This window comes from Syngnathoides biaculeatus, chromosome 17, assembly GCF_019802595.1.
Source record: "Syngnathoides biaculeatus isolate LvHL_M chromosome 17, ASM1980259v1, whole genome shotgun sequence".
Lineage (NCBI taxonomy): Eukaryota > Metazoa > Chordata > Actinopteri > Syngnathiformes > Syngnathidae > Syngnathoides > Syngnathoides biaculeatus.
The window spans coordinates 19,453,391-19,477,434 of NC_084656.1; the positions used below are offsets into that span (position 1 = coordinate 19,453,391).

Sequence of the window (24,044 nt, forward strand, 5' to 3'; positions counted from 1 at the left end):
GCGTGAGCGTGACACCGTCAAGCGTCCCTCGAACGGTCCTCGCAAAGTTGAAATCGTTTGCGGGACCTTCGACGAGTCGCATCGCGAAGGACGAAAGCCGCGACGAGGCGGATCCGCTTCGCTCTGCTTTTCGGGCCTCGGTTTGCAGTAGTACACGATCGAGTTGCTGCCGGTCACAAAGTCATCAAGCAACACTGGCGCGGCTGTGATGAACGCTTATTAATATGCTGAGAAGAGATTCTGTGGTGAAGGTCTCATCCTCATCATCCTCCTTATCCTCATCCAGGAATTTCGCCACCAACTGTGAAAGCGGACTTTACGCCTTTCGCACCCCTCCAACACAATCTCTTTGTGCTTGTATGGTAGTTCCAGATGAAAAAAAAAAATAATAATAATATATATATCTATCTATATATATAGATAGATATATATATATGCAGTCGACGGCACGGTGGTTCAGCTGGTAAAGCGTTGGCCTCACAGTTCCGAGGACCCGGGTTCGATCCCGGCCCCGCCTGTGTGGACTTTGCATGTTCTCCCCGGTGCCTGCGTGGGTTTCCTCCCACATCCCAAAAACATTCATTGGACACTTTAAATTGCCCCTAGGTGGGATTGCGAGTGGGGTTGTTTGTCTCTATGTGCCCTGCGATTGGCTGGTAACCAGTTCAGGGTGTGCCCTGCACGTTGAGAGCTGGGATAGGCTCCAGTCCCTTGTGACCCTTGTGAGGATAAGCAGCTAAGAAAATGGATGGATGGATGGATGGATGGATAAATTGTCCCTTTGTTTTGTTGTGAATGTGATAGCTGTGTACCCTGCCTCCTGCCCTTTGACAGCTCGGATGGGCTCCGGCACTTCTGTGACCCTTGTGAGGATAAGCGGCTAAGAAAATGGATGGATAAATTGTCCCGAGGTTTTATTGTGAGCGCGATAGCTTGTCTCGATGTGCCCTGCGATTGCCTGGCAACCAGATCAGGGTGTCCCCCGCCTCCTGCCCATTGACAGCTGGGATTGGCTCCGGCACTCCCTGTGACCCTCGTGAGGATAAGCGGCAAAGCAAATGGATGGATGGATAAATTGCGCCTCAGTGTGATTGTGAATGCGGCTGTTGGTCTGTACGTGCCCTGCGATTGGGTGGCGACCAGTTCAGGGTGTAACCCGCCTCCTGCCCGTTGACAGCTGGGATAGGCTCCGGCACTCCCTGTGACCCTCGTGAGGATCAGCGGCAAAGCAAATGGATGGATGGATGGATAAATAGTCCCAAGGTGTGATTGTGAGTGCGACTGTTTTCCATGTGCCTTGTGATTGGCTGGCGACCAGCTTAATTTTTTTCCTTCGAAACTTTCAGAACATACTGCTAAAATTAAAATTAAATTAAACTTTAAAATCCTGTTGCTCAATTTTCTGGTCTCGTTTACGACTCGATTCTCGCGCGAGCGTCAGATTCGGATATCGGCTCTTCCAAGCTAACATACGAACCGCATTTAGCGCAAAAGCAGGGATTTTTATATTTCATATTTCTGTCGAAAAGTATGGGCAGCAATGAGTCCAAAATATGAAGAAAAAGGGAAAAAAACGAAATCATTTTTGCTGGTGTGCAAGATTTGGTACGATTCCCAAGTCAATTCCCACGGGAAGAAGCGAATCACGTTTTGAATGCAAATCTTGTCGCCTGTCAATCATTTTCCCGACTAGAAAGAGAACAAATGGCGAGGTGCCCCACTTGAAGGGCCGGGGGGGCCGAGGGGGGGGCTTTTGATGGGGGGGGGGGTTACGGCCCCTCCCGCCCGTCCCGACTTTACGGGCCAGCGGGAGACCGTTGGCATTCATTGTAAAAAAAAAACAAAAAAAAACAAAAAAAAAACTGGCCGTCCGTCTTCAAAACGATTCAAAATGGCGGGACGGAAAAGCAAAGTCACGGAAACTTCACGTCCAAATTTTTATACGGTAAATTTTGAGACGGGGGGGGTGGCCATAAACAGCTCGAAGACGAAAACGCAAAGAGTTCGCCGGAAGAACTTCGGAGCTGAGAACCGTTTTTGTGCATGATGATTGATTTCAGTCGCACGTTTGTGAAAGACCATCGCAACATTTTTGGTGGAAAGTTTCATTCAATGTCGAGCCACGCCGAAAGAGGACCGCGTCGGATTTTGAAAACCCGGGAACACAATTTTAAGACAGTTTCTGGCGTAAACTAGCCTCATATAGTGAGGACAAAAAAAAAAAAAAAACAGCAAAAAATGGATCATCGTATAAATCCTACAAATTAACAAGAATGAATACTTGAAATATTAATAATACCTCAACTTTTCAAATCTCTGTGGCGGTGTCGCATCCCTTCGGAGTTCAGGTCGGCACAGTTTTCGAGTCAAAAACTAAGACTCGGGGTCGGATCTCTTCGCTAATCACCCAACACGCTGGCGGAAATGAGCACGTTTTGGAGAACCGAGAGTATTATCCATCCATTTTCTTTGCCGCTTATCCTCACGAGGGTCACGGAGAGTGCCGGTGCCGAGCCCAGCTGTGAATGGGCAGAGGCTGGGGTACACCCTGAACTGGTCGCCAGCCAATCACAGGGCACATAGAGACAAACAGTCACGGGAGAGCAGTAGATAGATAGATAGATAGATAGATAGATAGATAGATAGATAGATAGATAGATAGATAGATAGAGCACAATAGAGCAATAGATAGATAGATAGATAGATAGATAGATAGATAGATAGATAGATAGATAGATAGATAGATAGATAGATAGATAGAAAGATAGAAAGAGCACAATAGAGCAATAGATAGATAGATAGATAGATAGATAGATAGATAGATAGATAGATAGATAGATAGAGCACAATAGATAGAAGATAGATAGATAGATAGATAGATAGATAGATAGATAGATAGATAGATAGATAGATAGATAGATAGATAGATAGATAGATAGATAGATAGAAAGAGCACAATAGATAGATAGATAGATAGATAGATAGATAGATAGATAGATAGATAGATAGATAGATAGATAGATAGAGCACAATAGAGCAATAGATAGATAGATAGATAGATAGATAGATAGATAGATAGATAGATAGATAGATAGATAGATAGATAGATAGATAGATAGATAGATAGATAGATAGATAGATAGATAGATAGATAGAAAGAGCACAATAGAGCAATAGATAGATAGATAGATAGATAGTAGATAGATAGATAGATAGATAGATAGATAGATAGATAGATAGATAGATAGATAGATAGAACACAACAGAGCAATAGATAGATAGAAGAAAAAAGAAAGAATAGTTTGAGATAGTCAATTTTCCCAGACGGAAATCTAATCTAAATTGAAAAAAAAAATCTTCTGAGTTCAATTTTAGTGACGAGAATAAATAATAAGGATTATCTATGTTTAATAACAAAGAAGTACAAGATCGCATAGCATTGACGAGCAAACAAAAGTCGGAAAACACCAGAAATCGTTCAGGTGGCTGAGATTTTATACGAAAGCTGCGCAGTTGAACGTGTTTTGGATCTAAATAATTTCATATTCCCAGCGAAACTGGAAAACGTGCGAGTTACGGCGCTCGACGAGACGATGGGGCGCCCGCGCTCACCTTCCGATCTTCGGCTCAGCAGCGCCACCAGGAGCATCGCGTGCCGGGCCAGCATCGCGCCGCCGCCGAGCAGAGCCGGAAGCAGTCCAAGTCCAACGCGTCCTTGCGACGTCCGCGGTCCTCCCCCCGGTCCGCCACTTCGACACTGACAGCCTGGGAGAGAAAGCCGGGATTGGGGGGGGGGGGGGGGGGGGTTACTCCTCTGCGGGGGTCCCGCCCTTTTTCTGCCGCCGAGGCGACGGCTGAGCGCAAAACGGCGCCCAGTGGGATGGGACGCGTGTCGATTTTCCATATTTGATAGAATTCTATTGAAAAGCCGTCAATCCGTTCCAAAAAAAAAAAAAAAAAAAGTCACAATTTTTGTTTACTAGTTAAAAAAAAAAAAAAAACATGGCACTGCAGTGTATTGCCCAACCTCGCAATATAAATAATAAAATAGTAAAAATAACTTGAAATTTGTTTTTAAATTAAAAAAAAAAATCAACTGTTTTGAGAAAGTGTTAAGGTACATACATAAAGTAACATAAACATAACATAAACATCACATAAAGTAGAACATTCTTTTTAATTATTGTAAATAAATCTTAATTCTTATGTGTAGTTTTTTTGGGGGTGTGTTTTTGGCGGAAAAAAAATATTAATTTGCAATCACAGTAGAATAATTTCCCGTTTCAGAGCGATTTTGTTTTTTAGAAAAAGTCAATCTTACTATTTTGGCGAATCCTTCTTCCTGAGACTCTGTAATGTTCTACTCACCTGCAGACAATTTATTAATAATCACATACCACAAATATAATTGGGAATGGGAAGGTTTACCATACAAACGACAGGTGTCAAACTCAAGGTCCTGGGGCCAGATCCGGCCCTCCACATCACTTTATGCGGTCCGCAAAAGCAAATCATCACTTCTGTGATTTTTGGTTAAAAGGGGAAAAAAAAGTACTACATTAGATAATAACTGTGACATATTCCAAGCATTTTATAAAATCACCAAAATATTATTGTGATTATTATATTATTATGACAGTGTACAATAATTTACAATAACGGGCTTTTTTTTGGAGGGCGAAACCGTAACGATGTCGCCAATGACTCAGATGAATTTGACACGCCAAACGCTAAATAATTGTGCGAACGTGGCGTAGCGTCGGGCGACGACGCGGCGATTCGAGCTCACACCTCCTGGCACGGCCATTTTGCAACTCGGCCGCTAATCCGCTACGCTAGCAACGGGGACGGACTCCTCGCGTCGACATGTACGCCGCAATTATGCGGATTCAATCGAGTTCACCGAGAGTAAAGACAAAAAGAAAAACAATGTGAGAAAGTATTCGTTTAAAAAGTGTCATAATCTTGCCGTAATCTTATGAGGAAAAAATTCAAATGTGACAAAAAGTCGCGGCCATTGAACGCATTCCGTGTAACGCGCATTCTCCTCCAAACGAGCGGAGCAAAGTAAACGGTGTTGAATTCTCGCCGCTGTTAAAAGCAACAGGAGGCAAATGGGGCTCCCGCGTCACTCGCGCCTCGGCGGGAGGACCCCGGTGGGGGCGCTCAATTCCGCAACGCTTTGAATGAAACTTTTTGCACAAATTCGACTTTTGGCACATTACGTCACGACTGAAAAACTATTATCTTCGCATTATATATCATGTTATAAAACAGACAGCTAGCTAGCTAGCTAAAATAGATTGGATAGATAGATTCCATCAATCTGGACTGAAAAAAACTATAGCTATATAAAGCTAAAATAAATATAGCTATCTCTAGCTGGCAAGCTAACGCTATCTGGTTAGCTATTGCTATGCCTAAATAGTAACGATGTAGCTAACGCTACCCAGCTAGCTATTGCTATGCCTAAATAGTATCCATCTATCTTGCGATAAGTACCTAGAGGTCGGTAGAGTGAGCCGATAGTTAGGGTTAGTTAGATCGTTAGCTAGCAAGATTAGATGATAGATAGATAGATAGATAGATAGATAGATAGATAGATAGATAGATAGATAGATAGATAGATAGATAGATAGATAGATCGATAGATAGATAGATAGATAGATAGATAGATAGATAGTAGATAGATAGATAGATAGATAGATAGATAGATAGATAGATAGATAGATAGATAGATGTAAAACGATACTAGACAGAGATGATGATTGATGGATGGATGGATGGATAGATAGATAGATGGATAGATAGATGTAAAACGATACTAGACAGACCATGATTGATAGATAGATAGATAGATAGATAGATAGATAGATAGATAGATAGATAGATAGATAGATAGATAGATAGATAGATAGATAGATAGAGCACAATAGAGCATAGATAGATAGATAGATAGATTATAGATAGATAGATAGATAGATTATAGATAGATAGATAGATAGATAGATAGATAGATAGATAGATAGTAGATAGATAGATAGATAGATAGATGTAAAACGATACTAGACAGAGATGATGATTGATGGATGGATGGATGGATAGATAGATGGATAGATAGATGTAAAACGATACTAGACAGACCATGATAGATAGATAGATAGATAGATAGATAGATAGTAGAGCACAATAGAGCAATAGATAGATAGATAGATAGTAGATAGATTATAGATAGATAGATAGATAGATAGATAGATAGATAGATAGATAGATAGATAGATAGATAGATAGATAGATAGATAGATAGATGTAAAACGATACTAGACAGAGATGATGATTGATGGATGGATGGATGGATAGATAGATGGATAGATAGATGTAAAACGATACTAGACAGACCATGATAGATAGATAGATAGATAGATAGATAGATAGATAGATAGATAGATAGATAGATAGATAGATAGATAGATAGATAGATAGAGCACAACAGAGCATTGATAGATAGATAGATTGATAGATAGATAGATAGATAGATACATAGATAGATAGATAGATAGATAGATAGATAGATAGATATAGATAGATAGATAGAGCACAATAGAGCAATAGATAGATAGATAGATGATAGATAGATAGATAGATAGATAGATAGATAGATAGAGCACAATAGAGCAATAGATAGATAGATAGATAGATAGATAGATAGATAGATAGAGCACAATAGAGCATAGATAGATAGATAGATAGATAGATAGATAGATAGATAGATAGATAGATAGATAGATAGATAGATAAAGTCAATTTTACCAGACTGAAATCTAATCGAAATTGAAAAAAAATCTAATGAGTTCAATTGTAGTTACGAGAGTAAGTGAGAAGGATTATCTATGTTTAATAACAAAGAAATACAAGATTGCGTAGCATTGACGAGCAGATGGAATTTTGAACAATCGAACAAACGAGAATTGAGAGAATAAATTCTATCAATAAAACGAGATCATGTAACCATTTTTTTTTTTTTGCTAAACCGTAATTCTATGTTAGCGCATTCGCCTAACTGTCTCCATTTCGTCAAGCAACATTTTCTTCTGCAACGGAGAGCTTACGCTCGCACTTACAGAATTCCGACAAACGCAACCGTGACATATTTTGATTTTCGGAGCAAAAAAATGCTTTTTATGTGGTCGGGGTCGGGGGGTTTACCCGCTGGGAGCGAGTCGGGCTGACCCGCGAAACAAAAGAGGCGAGACGACGACGTCGGAATGCGTGTCGGACGGACGACGTTCCGAGCTTCCGTGAAATCGTGAGGATTTGCCGACTTAAAAGTGATGTCACCCGCAGACGTTTATTACCGCGGCGACGCAGCTGTCTGCTCCCCGGAGTTCTCCGACGGGGGACATAAAGTCGATACGAGAAAAATTACCAAAAAAAAATAAACAATATATCTTACTAGACCTTACAGAACATGATTTGGGCTTCTGTCGCTGTTGATCTATTATAGAATTATCTATTATAGAATGGGACAAACGGTCAAACACGCAAAATGAAGACATTGCGAAGCGTGTGGAGAAAATATCCAAAATGGCCGATAAATGTAAATTGCGAGGCCACGCCCATTTAAGGCACACCTTGCGTGACTTTCAGTTTCATAACACTCAAAACAGGTTCATATCTTTACATTTTTTAATTATATTTACGTCAGTTTTTTTTTTGTTCGCACCTTATTTGGACGTGTGCGCTAGCTAATGTGATTGATTAAGTGAAGGTTATCTTTTTTTCATTAATATTGATTATGAGTGAATGACTGCGGACGTAAAACGCACGATGTTGACGTTTTCTGGTCATCTTTATGTGCTTTGGCGCCATCGTGTGGCAATCCTTTGATACTGCAAGACCTTTCGTCCACTGCGCCAGCTTTTCAATTCATTTGAATCCGCTAAATGCGGAATGTCACGTGACCAAACCCGGAAACCGGGATGGCTAACTTCCTGTGCGTGCTACGCTAACAAGCATGACTTCGGTTTAACGACGTGATATTACATTGTTTGAAGACAAACTCGCTAAAATTGTTTTCTGAAGGGTTGCTGTCTTCTTTATCTCATTTATTGACACAAATCTGATATGATAGAAGAAAACGTTCTGTTTTTCTTCATCTTTCAAAAGTTGATAGCCTTTAGCATCACCTTTGGACAGTAATAGCTGCTAAACTCGAAATTTCGTGGCCTTTCTATTTCCGATGGGAAAACAGTAGCGAGGCCGAGGCCGCTAATAGTCGTGGGTTCCAGAGGGTCCGCATCAGCTGACGCCGCTAATCAGCGACTTCCTGCGTCGTCAGACCGAGCGTACGGCGGGGGTCGTGACCCTCAACACCTGCCTGTTTGCATTAAACCTCGCCGCGTCTGACGCGCATAAACTAACAACTCCATGTCTGACACAAATAAGCTAACAAAAAGCTGTTATTAGTTTGAACAAATACATTTTGGTGGCAGCTTAAGATCTCGCGTTCGTAATGGGAGGAACGCGGGTGCGGGAGGGGGGGATGGGTCAAAGGTCAGTGCCCACCCACTCCTGGCGCAGGCCGGACTTCCGACTTCACTCGCAAGACGGATCACTCGAGAGTTGCCCCGCCTGTTTGCGGCGGGTGCTAACCCGGCGACGGGGGCAAAAACATCAACAAATGCCGCCATTCAAGTACTTTTGAACAGCTTGTGTACAATCTAGGATCCAAATGGCACAACATAACCCTTCGAAAATAACGTTTCTACATTAATTGATTTAGAAACGTATACCCGAGTGGGCGTGTGCTCAAACTCTCCACTAACAGCCCGGGCTAAACTTTGCTCCTCTCTGACATACAAGGATCATACATCGTTTGAGATCCATCCATCCGTTTTCTTTGCCGCTTATCCTCACGAGGGTCGCGGGGAGCGCCGGAGCCTATCCCAGTTGTCAACGGGCAGGAGGCGGGGTACACCCTGAACTGGTCGCCAGCCAATCGCAGGGCACATAGAGACAAACAGCCGCACTCACAATCACGCCTATGGGCAATTTAGAATGTCCAATTATTGTTGCATGTTTTTGGGATGTGGGAGGAAACCGGAGTGCCCGGAGGAAACCCACGCAGGCACGGGGAGGACACGCAAACTCCAAACAGGCGGAGTCGGGATCGAACCCGGATCCTCGTAACTGTGAGACCAACACTTTGTCAGCTGACCCACCGTGCTCCGTGTCTCTTGAAACGTGCTAATGATAAAAGGCTTTGGTGCCCTCTTGTGGCATTTTGGGGTATTCCAGAATTTGTTCAAAGTGCGTGATTTTCAGTCACGCTTTTTAACCGTGTAACATATTTTAACAGAATCATTAAGTTTTTTTTTTTTCATTTTACTACATTTTACCACGCCGTTAATGTTCAAACTGCACATTACGCAACAGCGATATGAAATATAATATCTTTTTTAGGGATAAAAACCTCTGTATCATATTTGATGAACACGTGGACATGAGAACATACTTGGAGGATTTTTGGGGGGTTGTGCCTTGGTGTTGAAAAAAAAAATTCAATTTGTGGGGGGGAAGGGGATGGCGCTGAAAATTTCTTAAAAGGGAGAAAAATATTTGGATTCATTAATAATATTGTTTTAATTATATTTCTTTTCATCCCAAGGTTTTTGTGGTATAAAAAAAAAAGTGGATCGTGATGAAAGATGTTCGTGCGCACAAGAGTGCTCACTTCCTGAGGAGGAGGAAGAGCCGTCATTATGGGGGGGGGGGGGGGGGGCAAATTGCGGCCTATTTCCCGTAATGACGAGCATTAATTGGCGAGCTTGCGCCATATCAGAGGCTGCAGGACAAGTTTAATGAGGGAAGACCTGCTTTGTGTCGGCGATCATCATCATAACGCGGCCACCACCAGGAGTGGGTTATTAAAAAGAAAAAACAAAACTACAAAATACAAATAGACACCTGCCTGCTTCATCCATCAATTCCACTTCAAATTGTTTTACTGTAAAGAAACAAAATTAGTCACATCAATCATTTGTTTATCTAATAATCGGTCAGTTTATTATAACGCAATGAAAATATTAAAAAAAAAAAGAAGTCAGAGTTTGTCATTCAAATAAACCTTCCATTATTGTAAAATAAACATTTTACTTAGTTTGTTATTCAAATAAACCTTTGGTTATTACTTATTAAACATTTTTATCGAAATTGTGAAAAATCAACTTTATTTGCATTTAAGTTTATTTTAGTTAATAAAGTTAGTGGCTGAATAATCAATTCTAAATAAATAAAAAAAGGCAATATAAACAAAATTAACTGAATATAACGATTCATAATATAACTAAAATGAACAATTAACTGTTATTGCAATATTATTAGTGTATTTACAATTGACCTATAGTAAATAAAATACGAAAATGTGGTCAAAATAACACAAACATGGTTCCTTATTAATTATGAAATAAAAAAAAGCCTAAATTCTAGCTTTTTTTGTAAATGATACAATTATTAATTAATTATAAACAATGGGGTAAAATAAATCGAGAATGAATGATTTTATTTGCATATTTTACCCTTTTTTTGGGGGTGGGGGGGTGTCTACAAATGAGCTGCCCCAGCTGTCCTCCAAATACTAATAAAAAAATCAAATATGGCGCTTGAGTGCAAAAAGTTGGTTCACCCCCGCTGGAGAAGATCAAAAGAAATCCCGCATCATTCATACAGAACGATACACGTCGGGGCGAAGTGGAGGAGGAAGAGGAGGGGGAGGAAGGGGGCGTCCCGTTTCCAAGCGCACCCCCACCTCCTCCTCTGCAGTGCATAAAGCTCCTTTGTGTCCTCGCTGGAACGCGCAAACGCGGCGGCAAAGCGCGCGCCCGGTTTAGTTTGCAACTTTTGTCGAACCGTTTTGAAGTCGTGCGCGCCCGCCATCGCCGCCACCAAACATGACAAGACACAAAAGGGCAACAAAATGGGACTGAAGGGCGGTCGCGCCCACGCGAGCAGAGATGCCGGGAGCGGGGAATCCCTCGCCGACGAGCACTGACGTTGCACCGCGGGCAACGATTGCAGTAAAAGGAAGCTGTATTTACTTCAAAGCCAAAGGGTAAGCAGAGCTGCAGGGGTGGCTCAGACTCTGGCACAAAACAGGTTGAAGCTTTCAAAGTTAGGTTTCAAAACAGGGTGAGCGTTTCCTAGTAGGGTTTTAAAACAGGGGTTAGTGTTTTCAACATCAGGTTAGGATTTCAAAGTGGGCGGCACGGTGGATCAGTTGGTAAAGAGTTGACCTGAGGACCCGGGTTCGATCCCGGGCTCGCCTGTGCGGAGTTTGCATGTTCTGCCAGTGCCCGCGTGGGTTTTCGCCGGACACTCCAGTTTCCTCCCACATCCAGAAAACATAGAGCATCAATTAGACACTCTAAATTGCCCCGAGGTGCGATTGTGACTGCCTGCGATTGGCTGGCAACCAGTTCACGGTGTAACCCATTTCCTGCCCGTTGACAGCTGGGATGGGCTCCAGCACTCCCTGCCACCCTTGTGAGGATAAGTGGCTAAGAAAAAAGGATGGATGGATTCATTGGACACTCTAAATTTCCCCAAGGTGTGATTACGTTTGCGGCTGTTTGTCGCCACGTGTCCTGTGATTGGCTGGCGACCAGTTCAGGGTGTACCCCGTCTTCTGCCGACTGACCGTCGGAATGGGCTCCAGCCCTCCCCGCGATCCTCGTGAGGATAAGCGGCTAAGAAAACGGACGGACGGCTGGCTGTGAAGTACCGCCTCCACCAGTGAAAATCCAACATACGCTTTGTACATTCTCTATGGGGTTCGCGACCTCCACTCGCGGACTCCACCAAAACGAAAGCGGTACTCGGCATTGGCCCCGAAGCAGAGGGGGCGGCGTGAGCAGCGGTTCATTTTGCACGAGGCGGGACGTCCCTCTCAAAACAAGACGAATTTCCAGCGAGGCTCGAAAAATCGGGTGTCACGTAAACTTTCATCCTTGGTGGCATTGGCACTAAATTGCGTCGCAGATTTTGTTTTTAAGACACGTGGGAAGTGGCTTTTAAAAATGTGAACTCAAAAAAAAAACGGAGAGCGCGTCTCCTTTGAACGCGTCAACGAAGTGTTCTTGGAAGCGCTCGCAAATCCCACAGCTGTCCAGGTCTTTAAAGGACTTCCAAGCGCTGACCTCTTGGATGTTTTTTCCATCTGCCGCTTGTAACGTGTGCGAGGGAGTTGGGGGGGGGCAAAATGCAATACATGCACCGTGAAGCACACTTCAATTCACAGTACGGCTTACTTTCGACAAATATTACACTGTGGTGATTGTTTGGCGCTAAAAAATGGGTTTTTTTTCCCCCCACACTTTTATTGCATAAGGCAAAAAAAAAAAAAAAAAAAAAAATGCATTCACGGGCAAGTGATTATCTGTGAATGTTTAAAAAAGGTTTTGATTTTATAGTTTTGATTTTATAGCGGACGTAAAGTGCTGAGCGTAAAACGTAAAGGGTTTGCAATGACATGAAAAGGAGGAGCCTTTGATGTTCTTCAGCTGTAATAATAATAATAATAATAATAAAGGGAGCAACTTCTTGATTTGACAGAGGAGCGCAGAAGACGACTTGACTGCGACATTTTTATTTGGGGGTGGGGGACATTTTGTGCATGTACTTTGTAAATTGTCCACGAGCAGTGACGTAAGTCACATTTTTATGATTATTTTGTGATCTTGGGCGTGAATTTTTTTCTACTGAGGAAAGAAATTGCTGTGCGATATTTATTTGACAATATGAGGGGACTTTTTGCCGTAAATAGGATGCTGTAAGACAGCTTGATTGCAGTATTTTTTAATTAAGAGGTGGGGACAATACTTCATTACCACTAAAGTACAAGAAAAGATAACATCCATCCATTTTCTTTGCCGCTTATCCTCACGAGGGTCTCGGGGAGCGCCGAAGCCCATCCCAGCTGTCAACTGGCAGGAGGCGGGGCACACCCTGAACTGGTCGCCGGCCAATCGCAGGGCACACGGAGACAAACAATCAATCACACTCACAATCACACCTAGGGGCAATTTGGAGTGTCCAATTGATGTTGCATATTTTGGGATGTGGGAGGAAACCGGAGTGCCCACCCGGAGAAAACCCACGCAAGGCACGGGGAGGACATGCAAACTCCACACAGGGAGGGGCCGGAATCAAAGCCGGGTCCTCAGAACTGTGAGGCCAACGCTTTACCAGCTGCTCCACCGTGCCGCCTGAAAATAATAATGATAAATGACTTCCGAAAAAAATCTTGATGCATCTTTTTTTTTGTTATTTAGCGAGCTACTTCCTGGTTCAATGAGGACGATGTAAGATGCCGGGAACGTACCATTTGTTTTGGGCCAGGGGTACAATGTGACTAAAGAGGCAAAATATAAAATAAACACTACTAGAAACCTTTTATAAAAGTCTTTGTTGTCCCATCTGGTCCTGGTTCAAGGATTCTGATGTAAAAGAACTGGACCGTACCTTTTTTTTTTTTTTTTTTCTATTCTGGAATATGTAAACAGATTACAAACCAATTTGTTGGTTAGCCGGCTACTTCCTGGTTTGAAGAGGCTAACACGAGACTGTACCATTATTGATTCTGGGCCGGGGGAAGCAGGGGTGGATACAGAATTCCTCTTCCCAGCGGAGAGGCTGTTCACGATGATGACGTTTCAGATCAAACGGGAGCACACCAGACCGGAGTATTTTCCCCCCAGTGGGCTCAACCATCTGCGGTTTTTCGGCGTTGTCGTAGTCTACGCTTCGCTCGCTCGCCAATCAGATTAAATTGACTCCATTAGCGCGTTGGCCAGCGTGTAGATTGAATCTCATCAGGCAGAGTCAACAGTGCAGATTCTCACTTTTTTTGTACAAAGTCAGCAGTCTTCAAAGAAATCCACTCCGGATACTACACCAACAGAACCTCTTCTCCTCTCCAAATCCAGCCCGTCCCCCAACCCCGCCCTGACCCTTGTTTCTGTTCAAAACTTCCTCCTCTTGCCGGTGTTCGCTCGAGGGACATTTCATTTGACCGGTTTCTGGCTAATGGACATATCGGGTAACACCCAACCCAGACAGTCGCTGAAAGCGAAGCGGCGACGTAAGCTAGCATTTTAGCGAGATAAACCGCGGACACGCTGTCAGTCAGTCTTTGTCATCAACACAACACCCCTCCAAATTGGCGTTCAATCACTCATCTAGCGTGCGAAAAAAACCAAAACATATTTACAGAACCCCTTAACACATCGCTAGCAGCTACGCTTGCGCCGACCCCAGGACCAGATAACAAACCTTCAATATTTCACAAAGGCAAACAACTTTTGGGACATCATCGTCTAAAACTCTAAGGTCTAGGTCTTAGACCTTTGCCACCTCGACTCTAAGAGCCACGAGTGATGCGATACATATCTAAATTCTGAACTGTCTAAAAGAATCTTTAAGATTTCAGTCTTGAGGCGAAATAATGCCGTCCGGCTACCGCAGAGTCAGGAAGAGTTTTTTTGACACTTTTCAGACAGTTCAAACGATTTCGTTTTGGTTTTGTGTGTAAGCAAGATGTTTCCGCATCTCGCGCCGACTCCAAGACCAGATAAAAACCCTTTAATATTTCCCAACATTAAACAACTTTTGGTACATAGTCTAAAACTCGAAGGTCTAAGTCTTAGACCTTTGCCACCTGGACTCTAAGAGCCACAAGTTATGCGATATACATTTAATCTGACTATTTTCATTATGAATTGTCTGAAGAACTTTCAAGATTTCAGTCTTGAGGCGAAATATTGCTGTACGGCACCCGCGGAGTCAGGACGAGTTTTATGACACTTTTCAGACAGTTCGAGTGTCCGAGAATGCTAATCTTGAGATATTTTCAAGATGTAAAAATGGTTAATGAGTCATAAAAAATAGCAGATGATGTGGGACCGACCGGACCAATCGCGGCAGTTGTGGTATTGACCGTGCTTGGACAGATGGGTTTTCTACCCAACAAACAACTGCTCACATCAGTGAACTTCAGCCAAATTTTGCCGAAAGAAGCGAGGTACACCCTGGACCGGTCACCGGCCAATCGTGGGGTCGCAAATCGAGACACAGACGAGCGTCGACTCGCCATCTCGGCGAACTGGTCCCTGGAGACGAGGGCGCCGTTAGACAGACACGCGGCAATCGGCGGCTTTGTTTTGGCCTCCTGGAACGAAAACACAGGAAGTAGCGCGCGGAGCGACGGGGGCCCCGGCCGGGATCGATGCCCCGCTCCGGGGACGACCGCGTCGCGTTTTAACATCTTGAGCCCTCCGCACTTGGCAATCCGCTCTGTTCTTCGGAAAGACTGTCAAGTTTCCCGACGAATGTATCCCGATGCGGTGTCACGACGGGCCGCCGCCGACCGGTCGATAAGTGCTAGAAATGTTATCCATCTCTGAAACATCACTCCTTCGCTTAACGGGAAGCGAGCGGGAGTGCCGGCGCGGTCGGAGGGCGGAAAGCGGCTGCGCCGGGGCAGCGGCCAGACGTCACTTAAATCCGCCTCTGAAACAGCACAGGAGGCAAGAGCCCGTCTTAATGGGTTCATCAGATCCAGAACCTAAAGAAGCACTCGCGTGCTCTGATATTACATCTTTTAGCATATGATTTATGAGCCCTGCCGTATCATGGTATATTAGCTGATGTATTATTTAGCATTTTAGCCGTCGCCCAACGGCACTCCCAATAGCGGAATCCCAATTTGTATGAACAGTGCAGTAATCCCCGGTTTATCGTGGCGCTAGCTTCCAGACTACCCTCGCGTCAATCTGCAAAACTAGTTGCTCTCTTCTAAGATTACCCGTTAGGTCTGAATCCGTGAATGCGTTGACCGGCGCGCGCCAATCCGTCACGCGGCCGCCGCCATAACGGGAACGAGCGCTCTCGTGAATGGATGAACGTACAGGATGGCGGCGCCGAGGGTCCTGGGAGAGCGCCACCAGTTGCACGTGATGTCTTGTCACCAGCCGCACTCTGGTTTGACACCTCGGGGCGACATCCCTCTCTTGCCCACCCCGGCGGAACAAACACGATTAAGGGCCGGCGGCGTGACGCCCCCCCCCTCCTCCCCCACATTGCCCGTCCCCCGGGGGGGGGGGGGGGGGGGGGAGCGGGCGGCCGACGCCGCCGGCGTCTGTAACTGGAGAAGACGCTGCATCAACAGCTGCTCCCCGTTTGTCCCGCATCTGCCGCCGCTGTGATCTCACGGAACAAAGCGAGAATGTCAGCGCGCCGCTGACAATATAACAGAATACACTCGACTTTAATATGCGGTATAAATAGAACTGCGGTGGGCCGGCAACCAGTCCAGGGTGTACCCCCGTCCAATTCCCAAATGCAGCTAACTCCGGCTTACGTGCGCAATAGAAAATGGAAAAATGAATAAACAAACATATATCAACGATGTCGAGTTGCCCACAAGTGAATATCCATCCATCCATCCATTTTCTTTGCCGCTTATCCTCACAAGGGTTGCGGGGAGTGCCGCAGCCTATCCCAGCTGTAATCGGGCAGGAGGCAGGCGGGGTACACCCTGAAATTGTTGCCAGCCAATCGCAGGCCACGTAGAGACAAACGGCCGCACTCACAATTCCACCTAGAGGCAATTTGGAGTGTCCAATTAATGTCGCATGTTTTTGGGATGTGGGAGAAAACCGGAGTGCCCGGAGAAAACCAAAGCAGGCACGGGGGAGAACATGCAAAGTCCACACAGGCGAGTCCGGGATGGAACAGGGGACCTCAGAAATGTGAGGCCAACGCTTTACCAGCTGATCCACCGTGCCGCCCATCCATCCATCAATCCATCCATCCATCCATTTTCTTAGCCGCTTATCCTCACAAGGGTCACTGGGAGTGCTGGAGCCCATCCCAGCTTTCAACGGGCAGGGGGCGGGGTACACCCTGAACTGGTTGCCAGCCAATCGCAGGGCACATCGAGACAAACAGCCACAATCCCACCTAGGGGCAATTTAGAGTGTCCAATTAATGTTGCATGTTTGTGGGATGTGGGAGGAAAACCGGAGTACCCGGAGGAAACCCACGCAGCCACGGGGAGAACATGCAAACTCCGCACAGGTGGGGCCGGGATTGAACCCGAGTCCTCAGAACTGTGAGGCCAATGCTAGACCAGCTGATCCACGGTGCGTGTCACAAGTGAAAATCTAGCAGGAAGTTCCCCCAAACACTCGTCCTTCCCCTTCAGACAAACGATGCTAATTTCTGTCGGCCCAACTATGATAGTTTCACGTCATACGTGAGCATGAACCAAAAGGCAGAACTGTTCATACGCAGGTGTTCATTCCAGCGACAAAAACAAGTGGTCCGGTATCACTGCCGGTTTCCTCCTACGTGCTTCAAAGTCCTTTATCGGCGCCAACCTGAACTCGCTTCGTTGTGGCAAAAATATACCGACTCACACATGAATCCTTCTGTTCAGGCGTTGCCTCGGCAGAGCTGTTGAGGAAAACCCAGACAGAATTTGAGATTTAAAAAAAAAAAAAGAGTCACAACCCATTGATCGTATTGCTAAATGCAAAATTGGAATATTGGCACCCTTTAAGCAGCTGATATTTGAATACAAACGGTGCAGTAACACATGCAGACAGAAAATATAACAAAACTCGCAAGCAGATGTACTTTTTTTTTTACATGCAGTTTCCAGGCTCGTCCGTTGGGAAACTTTTCTTTGTCCCTATTAAACAGTCCTCAGGTCGCCAAGGCAACCAGAACAGAAGGAGTAGCACAAAGTCCATTGAGTAAGCAAAAAAAAAAAAAAAATGGCTTAAATCTTTACATCCGATTCAATTATGACATAACTCTTTGAGTACATCCATCCACAACAAAGTATAATTTTTTAAAATTTGGATTATATAAATTCCCTAAATCGTTTCCTCGAGGTTAACCGATTCAACCCCCGTGGTGCGGACTTAATCCGGCACGGCCGTTCAATTGCGGATGCAAAATCAGCGTCGTCGTCGTGTGCGTCTGGGGGGAGGGGGGGGTGTTTGAGAGAGCTGACCGACGCTCGGGAGTCCAGAATCTCTCCGAGGGGCGACATCACGGGTGTCGAGTTTCCCGTTGCGGTTTTGGCTCCCAGGAGGAGTGAGAGTTTGTCCCAGAGTCCGAACGTAGACCTGAAGTGCCGAGTGTGTTGTCTCATTACCGCCGTTGGGTTGCAACGGAAGCGGTTTGCGAAGATCCTGGACAGGGGCCGGGTCCCCTTTGGAATTCATTCGGATATCAATGAATTGCCGTTCCGGGGGTCTTAGAATGTCCCCAAAATTTTGTGTGTCTGGAAAACTGCCGTCACACTCGGAATTGCACCTTCCTATTGTTCCAAAGTACAAAAGGGACGTCAACACGCCGTGTTTTCAAAGTGTGCCGTACACTTTTTGTGGGGGGCGTGGGGGTTCAAGACCGAGTCACGGTGTGGCGCCGGAGTCCGCCGACCCGCTTTGATACTGTATCCCAGCTGCGCCTCCGCCTCCAGACTGTGCGAGCGTCACTTCGCATGTACTGCACTTAACGCGGACACATGGAGCGTACCATTCCAGACATGTTTACCCAGACAGAAGTCAGATGCCCGAGTCGGAACCCCTTCGGGGCTCCGGCTTGACCAGAGGAACCGCGGCTTTCCCCCTTACTCCGCGCGTCCCGGCTTGTCCTTTTGAACCCCCAAATGAAGGTTCAATTTAAGGGATTTAACTCCGGCGTGGCCCCTCAAGGATTCTTCCTCCCCACTCCTCCTTTTTGTTTTTTTTCATATTTGCTTAAACTCGGGCTAAAATTTACTGCCTGCGGTTATAGTGTTACCGGGAGAAAATCAAGACGCCGTGACGGCGTTCCCACAAGATGGTGTTCCCTCTCGCTCTCTCGTGACATGATTAGCATCGTTTCTCCGTCCGGACCGGCTCCACGTCCACAATCCGCCAGCTACGTGTAACGAAACCTTGAAAGTGAGTCCCGGGAAGCCAGTCGCGAGCCGGTCCGAGTTGCCTGCGGCTTCAGTTAAATAAACAGAGAACTGCATGTGTCCGCCGCACGCAGAAACTCAGTCCAAAACTCAAAAACGGAGTCTAGCATGTCATCAATTTCAGTGTCCGTGTAGGTCATGGTGATGCGCCAAAGCTGACTCGAAGCAACCCGACGCTCCTTCAATATGAAATATCGTCAACAACCAATAAGAATCCGCATGCCTTAACATCCCGAACCGTCAGGTAAGGGAGAAAAACGGGTCAGATCACACGAAAGAGAAAAACTGGATTCAAAGTTTTACAGTTACCCCCTTCTTTGTGGCGGGTACTCAAAACGATCATGGGAAACTTCTCAAAATATGAGCTGTGGAATTCGCCGGAAACGGCTGCTAGAAACCATTTTGATTACATTTCAGTCGTGAGTCCTTGAGACTTTTTCACGCGTCCTGTTGGGCTAAAGACATCCGGCCGATTTCCTGTCAAGTGCTGAAACTGGTGTCAATTGCGACCAATTCTTTTCAACCTTCCCAGAATCCTCCAAATGATCATCAAACTTTGACATCATGCACATTAGACGGCGTAATCAAAATAATAATAATAATAATAATTCTTAGCAATTTAGCCGTCTGTCTAAGATACCTGATTCTGACTCCGGCTCATGTGCCCTTGGCGGAGGTAACGAAATGGGAGTGCACAAAGTCTGGCAGGTAAACGCCACGACAGGGAGATTAAGACGTCCGTTCCTCCTTCGGGCAAAGGGAACGGACCGCATCAAAGAAAACCTTCCGAAAAACTGGAATCAGTCCACCCTGGCGTGCTGACGGTCATGCGCGACCGCAGCGCCGCAAATGAGGCGCTGTGAGCCGAGTCTGCCCTGCCGCCGCACCTGCAATAACAATCGACCTGTAGCACGTTAGCTCTCCGTTAGCGTTGCTCTTTTTTTGAGAGATGGGGGGGGAGGCGTGTTATCTGATCTGGACTACCTAAAGCTTTCTGAGCCGCCGACGCCGCCAGACGAGGAAGAGGGGCCCCTTCTCGGGTTTGACAGCAGCGGAACTAAAGACGAACCTTTTAGCAGACAAAGGCGCAATATTGTATGACTCACTAGTTCTCCCCCCCCCCACAACCCACATTGAAGTGAAACAATAAAAATGTTTAAAATGCAGCAAGCAACAGAAAGGTTTCAAACCAGTCAAGTAAATCTCCAGATTTAAACCCCATAGAGGAGTGTTTCTCAACGCCTTCAAAATACTTGGGGTCAACAATACGGAGAAATGGTGAGTGTGGTAAGGAAGTGAGGAAACGGGTCCAAGCGGGGCGGAACAGTTGGCGGAAGGTGTCTGGTGTTTTATGTGACAGAAGAGTCTCCGCTAGGATGAAGGGCAAAGTTTAGGTGTACGAATTAGAGACGGTGGCTCTGAAGAGACGACAGGAAGCAGAACTGGAGGTGGCAGAAATGAAGATGTTGAGGTTCTCGTTCAGAGTGAGCAGGTTGGATAGGATTAGAAATGAGTTCATCAGAGGGACGGCCAAAGTCAGATGTTTTGGAGACAAGGTTCGAGGAAGCAGACTTTGATGGTTCGGACGTGTCCAGAGGCGAGAGAGTGAGGAAATTGGTAGGAGGGTGGGAAGGACGGAGCTTCCAGGGAAGAGAGAGGAAGACCAAAGAAAAGGTTGATGGATGTGGTGAGGGAGGACATAGAGAAGAAGATAGGCTTGGATGGAAAAAGATGACACGCTGTGGCGACCCCTCATCGGGACAAGCCGAAAGGAAATGAAGACCAAGAAGAAGGCCAACAAGTTCTTCATTGTCACTCCAAGTTTACTGTCAAACTACAAATAAAGCCAAAGTATTTGACCTGCTCCAGGTATCTCCATAAAATTGGGTTACACTGCACCCTGCTGGCCAAGGCGGCCCACAGCACAAGGAACAGCACTATGTCCACGGAGTTGATGCAAAAAAAACGTTTCATTTCTTTACATTGGATTTAATTATGACAAATGGCAACGTTGAAAGAAGACATTCCAGTCGCTCCCTATTAAAGCTGAGAAGTCTTTAGTCGGTGTTGTTTCACCTTTTTACAGAAGTTAAAATCTTTTCTCCAAAACCAGACAGGTCGCCGTCGATCCTCGGTCGCCTCGAAAAACACCGTGAACCGAGCCGCGGAAGAACAACGCCGCCATGCGGTCGCGTGGGATCAACAAAGAGGCGCAGCTGTCACGACGAGTGCTGAACGGGAGAAAACCGGAGCTGACGCGCACGTACGCAAAGTCGACCGGGAACGCTCGCCTTTGGAGTGACACCTTTTGCCGAAAACCGTCATCTCAGATGAACGCTAATATTTGTTCGGCATAGTTTTTACGCCGGATTCCTGACGCAACCCCTCTTGGGGAGTAGAGGCCCCAGTGAGATCTGAACTCACGACCCCTGGTTTACCAAACCAATCAATTGGCGTTAGGACTATGAGGGGGTCCTCGGAGAACCGTCTCCCGTGTCAGGGAAACCCTGAAGTTTAAATTGAGAATTCCTAAGCTAAAGGCTGGGGAGGAGTGCAAAATGGGTAGCCCTGAGTCCATTGAATGGTAAAAAAAAATATATAAAAATTATTAAATCAATAAAAACATGCCGAGTTCCGGCTGTCCGAACACTGCAGAGACTGTTCCGTGGCTCAGTCCGGGCAGGTTGACTCAGACGGAAGCAAGCGGGGTGGTCTCAGTGACACGTGCCCTCCAAATGAGGCGAGGGCAGAATTATGGCTTGACACCAGCAAGTCTTGGTCCTGATTTGGTCGCTACCCCCTTGATAGTCTTGGTCTAAAACCCCTCAGTCTTATTCAGGATCTTGACTTGGTCTGTACTCTTGAAAAGTATTGTTGAGTTTGTTTTTGTTTTTTTTTTAAACCTGCTTCAGTTCCTTAAATTTTTTGGCATCGACTTTATTAATGTATTTTAAAATGTGTATCTTTGACTTGGTCTCTGGCTGTTAAAGGTTTTGGTCTCGTCTTGGTGAAAACGATCTACACACAGGACATATTGTAGAGTATGAATACTTCGGCCTGAGTCTTGTGTCGGCAGCGTGGATGCAGGGCCGGTGTCAAACTGAATGTCTGTCCCTACAATACCGTACATGTACCCTGGGTCTGACTAGAAACCAGTTCAGCGTTCACCCGAGATCCGTTGGAATAGGTTCCAGCACCCCGTGACCCCAATAAGGTAAGCGGCATAGAAAATGGACACATGGAACCCGATAAAATGCCCCAACCCACACACGGAGTGCATATCATGTTGGTGCAAACGGGTCTCACAATATCAACTAGGGCTGGGACCGGCAGGACCATGACAGTCATGGTTTAGACTTGATCTGAACTTCACAGAGTCTTGATCTTGACTCTGTCCTAGAAACCTAAAAGGCTCGATTTGATCTAGGCTTCCGAAAGTCTTAATCTTGACCTGGTCTTGGAAAATTTTGGCTCCGTAGTGTGCAAGTGTGGGATTGGTCTATCCATCCATCCATTTTCTTAGCCGCTTATCCTCACGAGGGTCGCGGGGAGTGCTGGAGCCTATCCCGGCTGTCGACGGGCAGGAGGCGGGGTACACCCTGAACTGGTTGCCAGATAATCGCAGGGAATTGGTCTAGTCCTCTTAAAAGTCTTCATCTTAACTTGATCTTTGCCTCTTAAAGTCTTGGTTCCTTAAACAGTCTCGGTCTTTGAAGCCAAATTTTTATACTGTACATGGACTGAGACTAAAAAAAACTTTTCGACTAATTGCAAAGGGTTATGAGGCTCTCTTTCGTGTCTACTCGGCGGACCATGATTGTTTGATCATTTGGAAAAAGCCGATTCCTGTCAGCGTGGTTCATTTTACGGAGCTAATTGCTAATCATGTTCCAGCAAGATGCCAATTAGCAAACTGGTTCTGGAGGCGTAACACCCCCCTCGCGCTCACAAAGCGGTTCACGGCAAAATCCATACCTCCCGATACATCTGCCGAAAGAAAACGAACACCCGGTCTGCTCGGATCAATACGGCTTTTAGCGCCGGGTATCACTTTCATCGCAATACCGTCAAAGCGAAACCACTCTAGCGTGCATTCCAGTCTACGTGATACCTGTCGATAGAGTGCAGACATAATAGTCGTCTGTTTTTCGTGTCGGTTTTTTTTTTTTTTTTTGCTTTTTGTTTTTAAATGCTAAAAAGGAAAATGAGACGTCAGGGAGCTTTTTATGAAATTGTTGACAAAAGGAGCTCATATCTCCGGAGTCTGTGATTGAAATGACCCGAGATCACCTTTCTAGGTCAGCTCGTTTTTGGTGTGGAGTTTCCGTGTTCTCCCCCTGCCTGCGTGGGTTTTCTCCGGGTGGGCGCTCCGGTTTCCTCCCACATCCCAAAAACATGCAACGTTAATTGGACGCTCTAAATTGCCCATAGGTGTGATTGTGAGTGCGACTGGTTGTTTGTTTCTATGTGCCCTCCGATTGGCTGGCAACCATCTGCGGGTGTTCCCACCCACTGCCCGCAGATAGCTGGGATAGGCTCCAGCACTCCCGCGACCCTTGTGAGGATAAGCGGCAAAAGAAAATGGATGGATAGATGGAAACCTATAACCATGAACAGGACTATTGTGGTCTTGGCACCTTCTCTCGGTCTTGAACTAGACTTGGTACCTGCCCTTGGTTTTGACTTGGTCACTGTGTCTAAAATCTTGCTCTTGATTTTGTCCAAGCTCCTTAAAAGTCCTGGTCTGACTTGGGCAATACCCCTTAGAGTTTTGCTTCCTTGACTTTGTGCCAATGGCGTTATAAATCTTGGTTTTGACCTGGTCTCAGTTCCTTGAAGACTTTGTCTTCACTTGATCTCAGCCCTCTAAAAGTATTGTTCTAGGCTTTGTGTCTCAGACCCTTACGAGTCTTGTTCTTGACTCATTTTTGCTGCCTTATAAGTCTTCATCCTAACTTGGTCCCAGCCCCTTGAAAAATATTGCTCTTGAATTTGTCAGAGCTCCTGAAAGAAT

At 45.5% G+C, this 24,044-nt stretch overlaps 1 protein-coding gene across 2 annotated transcripts in view; it reads right to left on the minus strand.

Moving 5' to 3' along the window:
- bmpr1bb (bone morphogenetic protein receptor, type IBb) overlaps positions 1 to 24,044 on the minus strand; it is a 44,445-nt gene that overhangs the window by 18,637 nt on the left and 1,764 nt on the right. Inside the window, exon 2 of one of the 2 annotated variants that reach the window (XM_061801298.1) lies at positions 3,613 to 3,765. In XM_061801298.1, coding sequence (XP_061657282.1) covers positions 3,613 to 3,667 — 55 coding nt within the window. In that variant the 5' untranslated portion in view covers positions 3,668 to 3,765. Of the gene's footprint in view, positions 1 to 3,612; positions 3,779 to 24,044 lie in introns of both variants that reach the window. The other variant, XM_061801299.1, reaches the window with a different exon arrangement.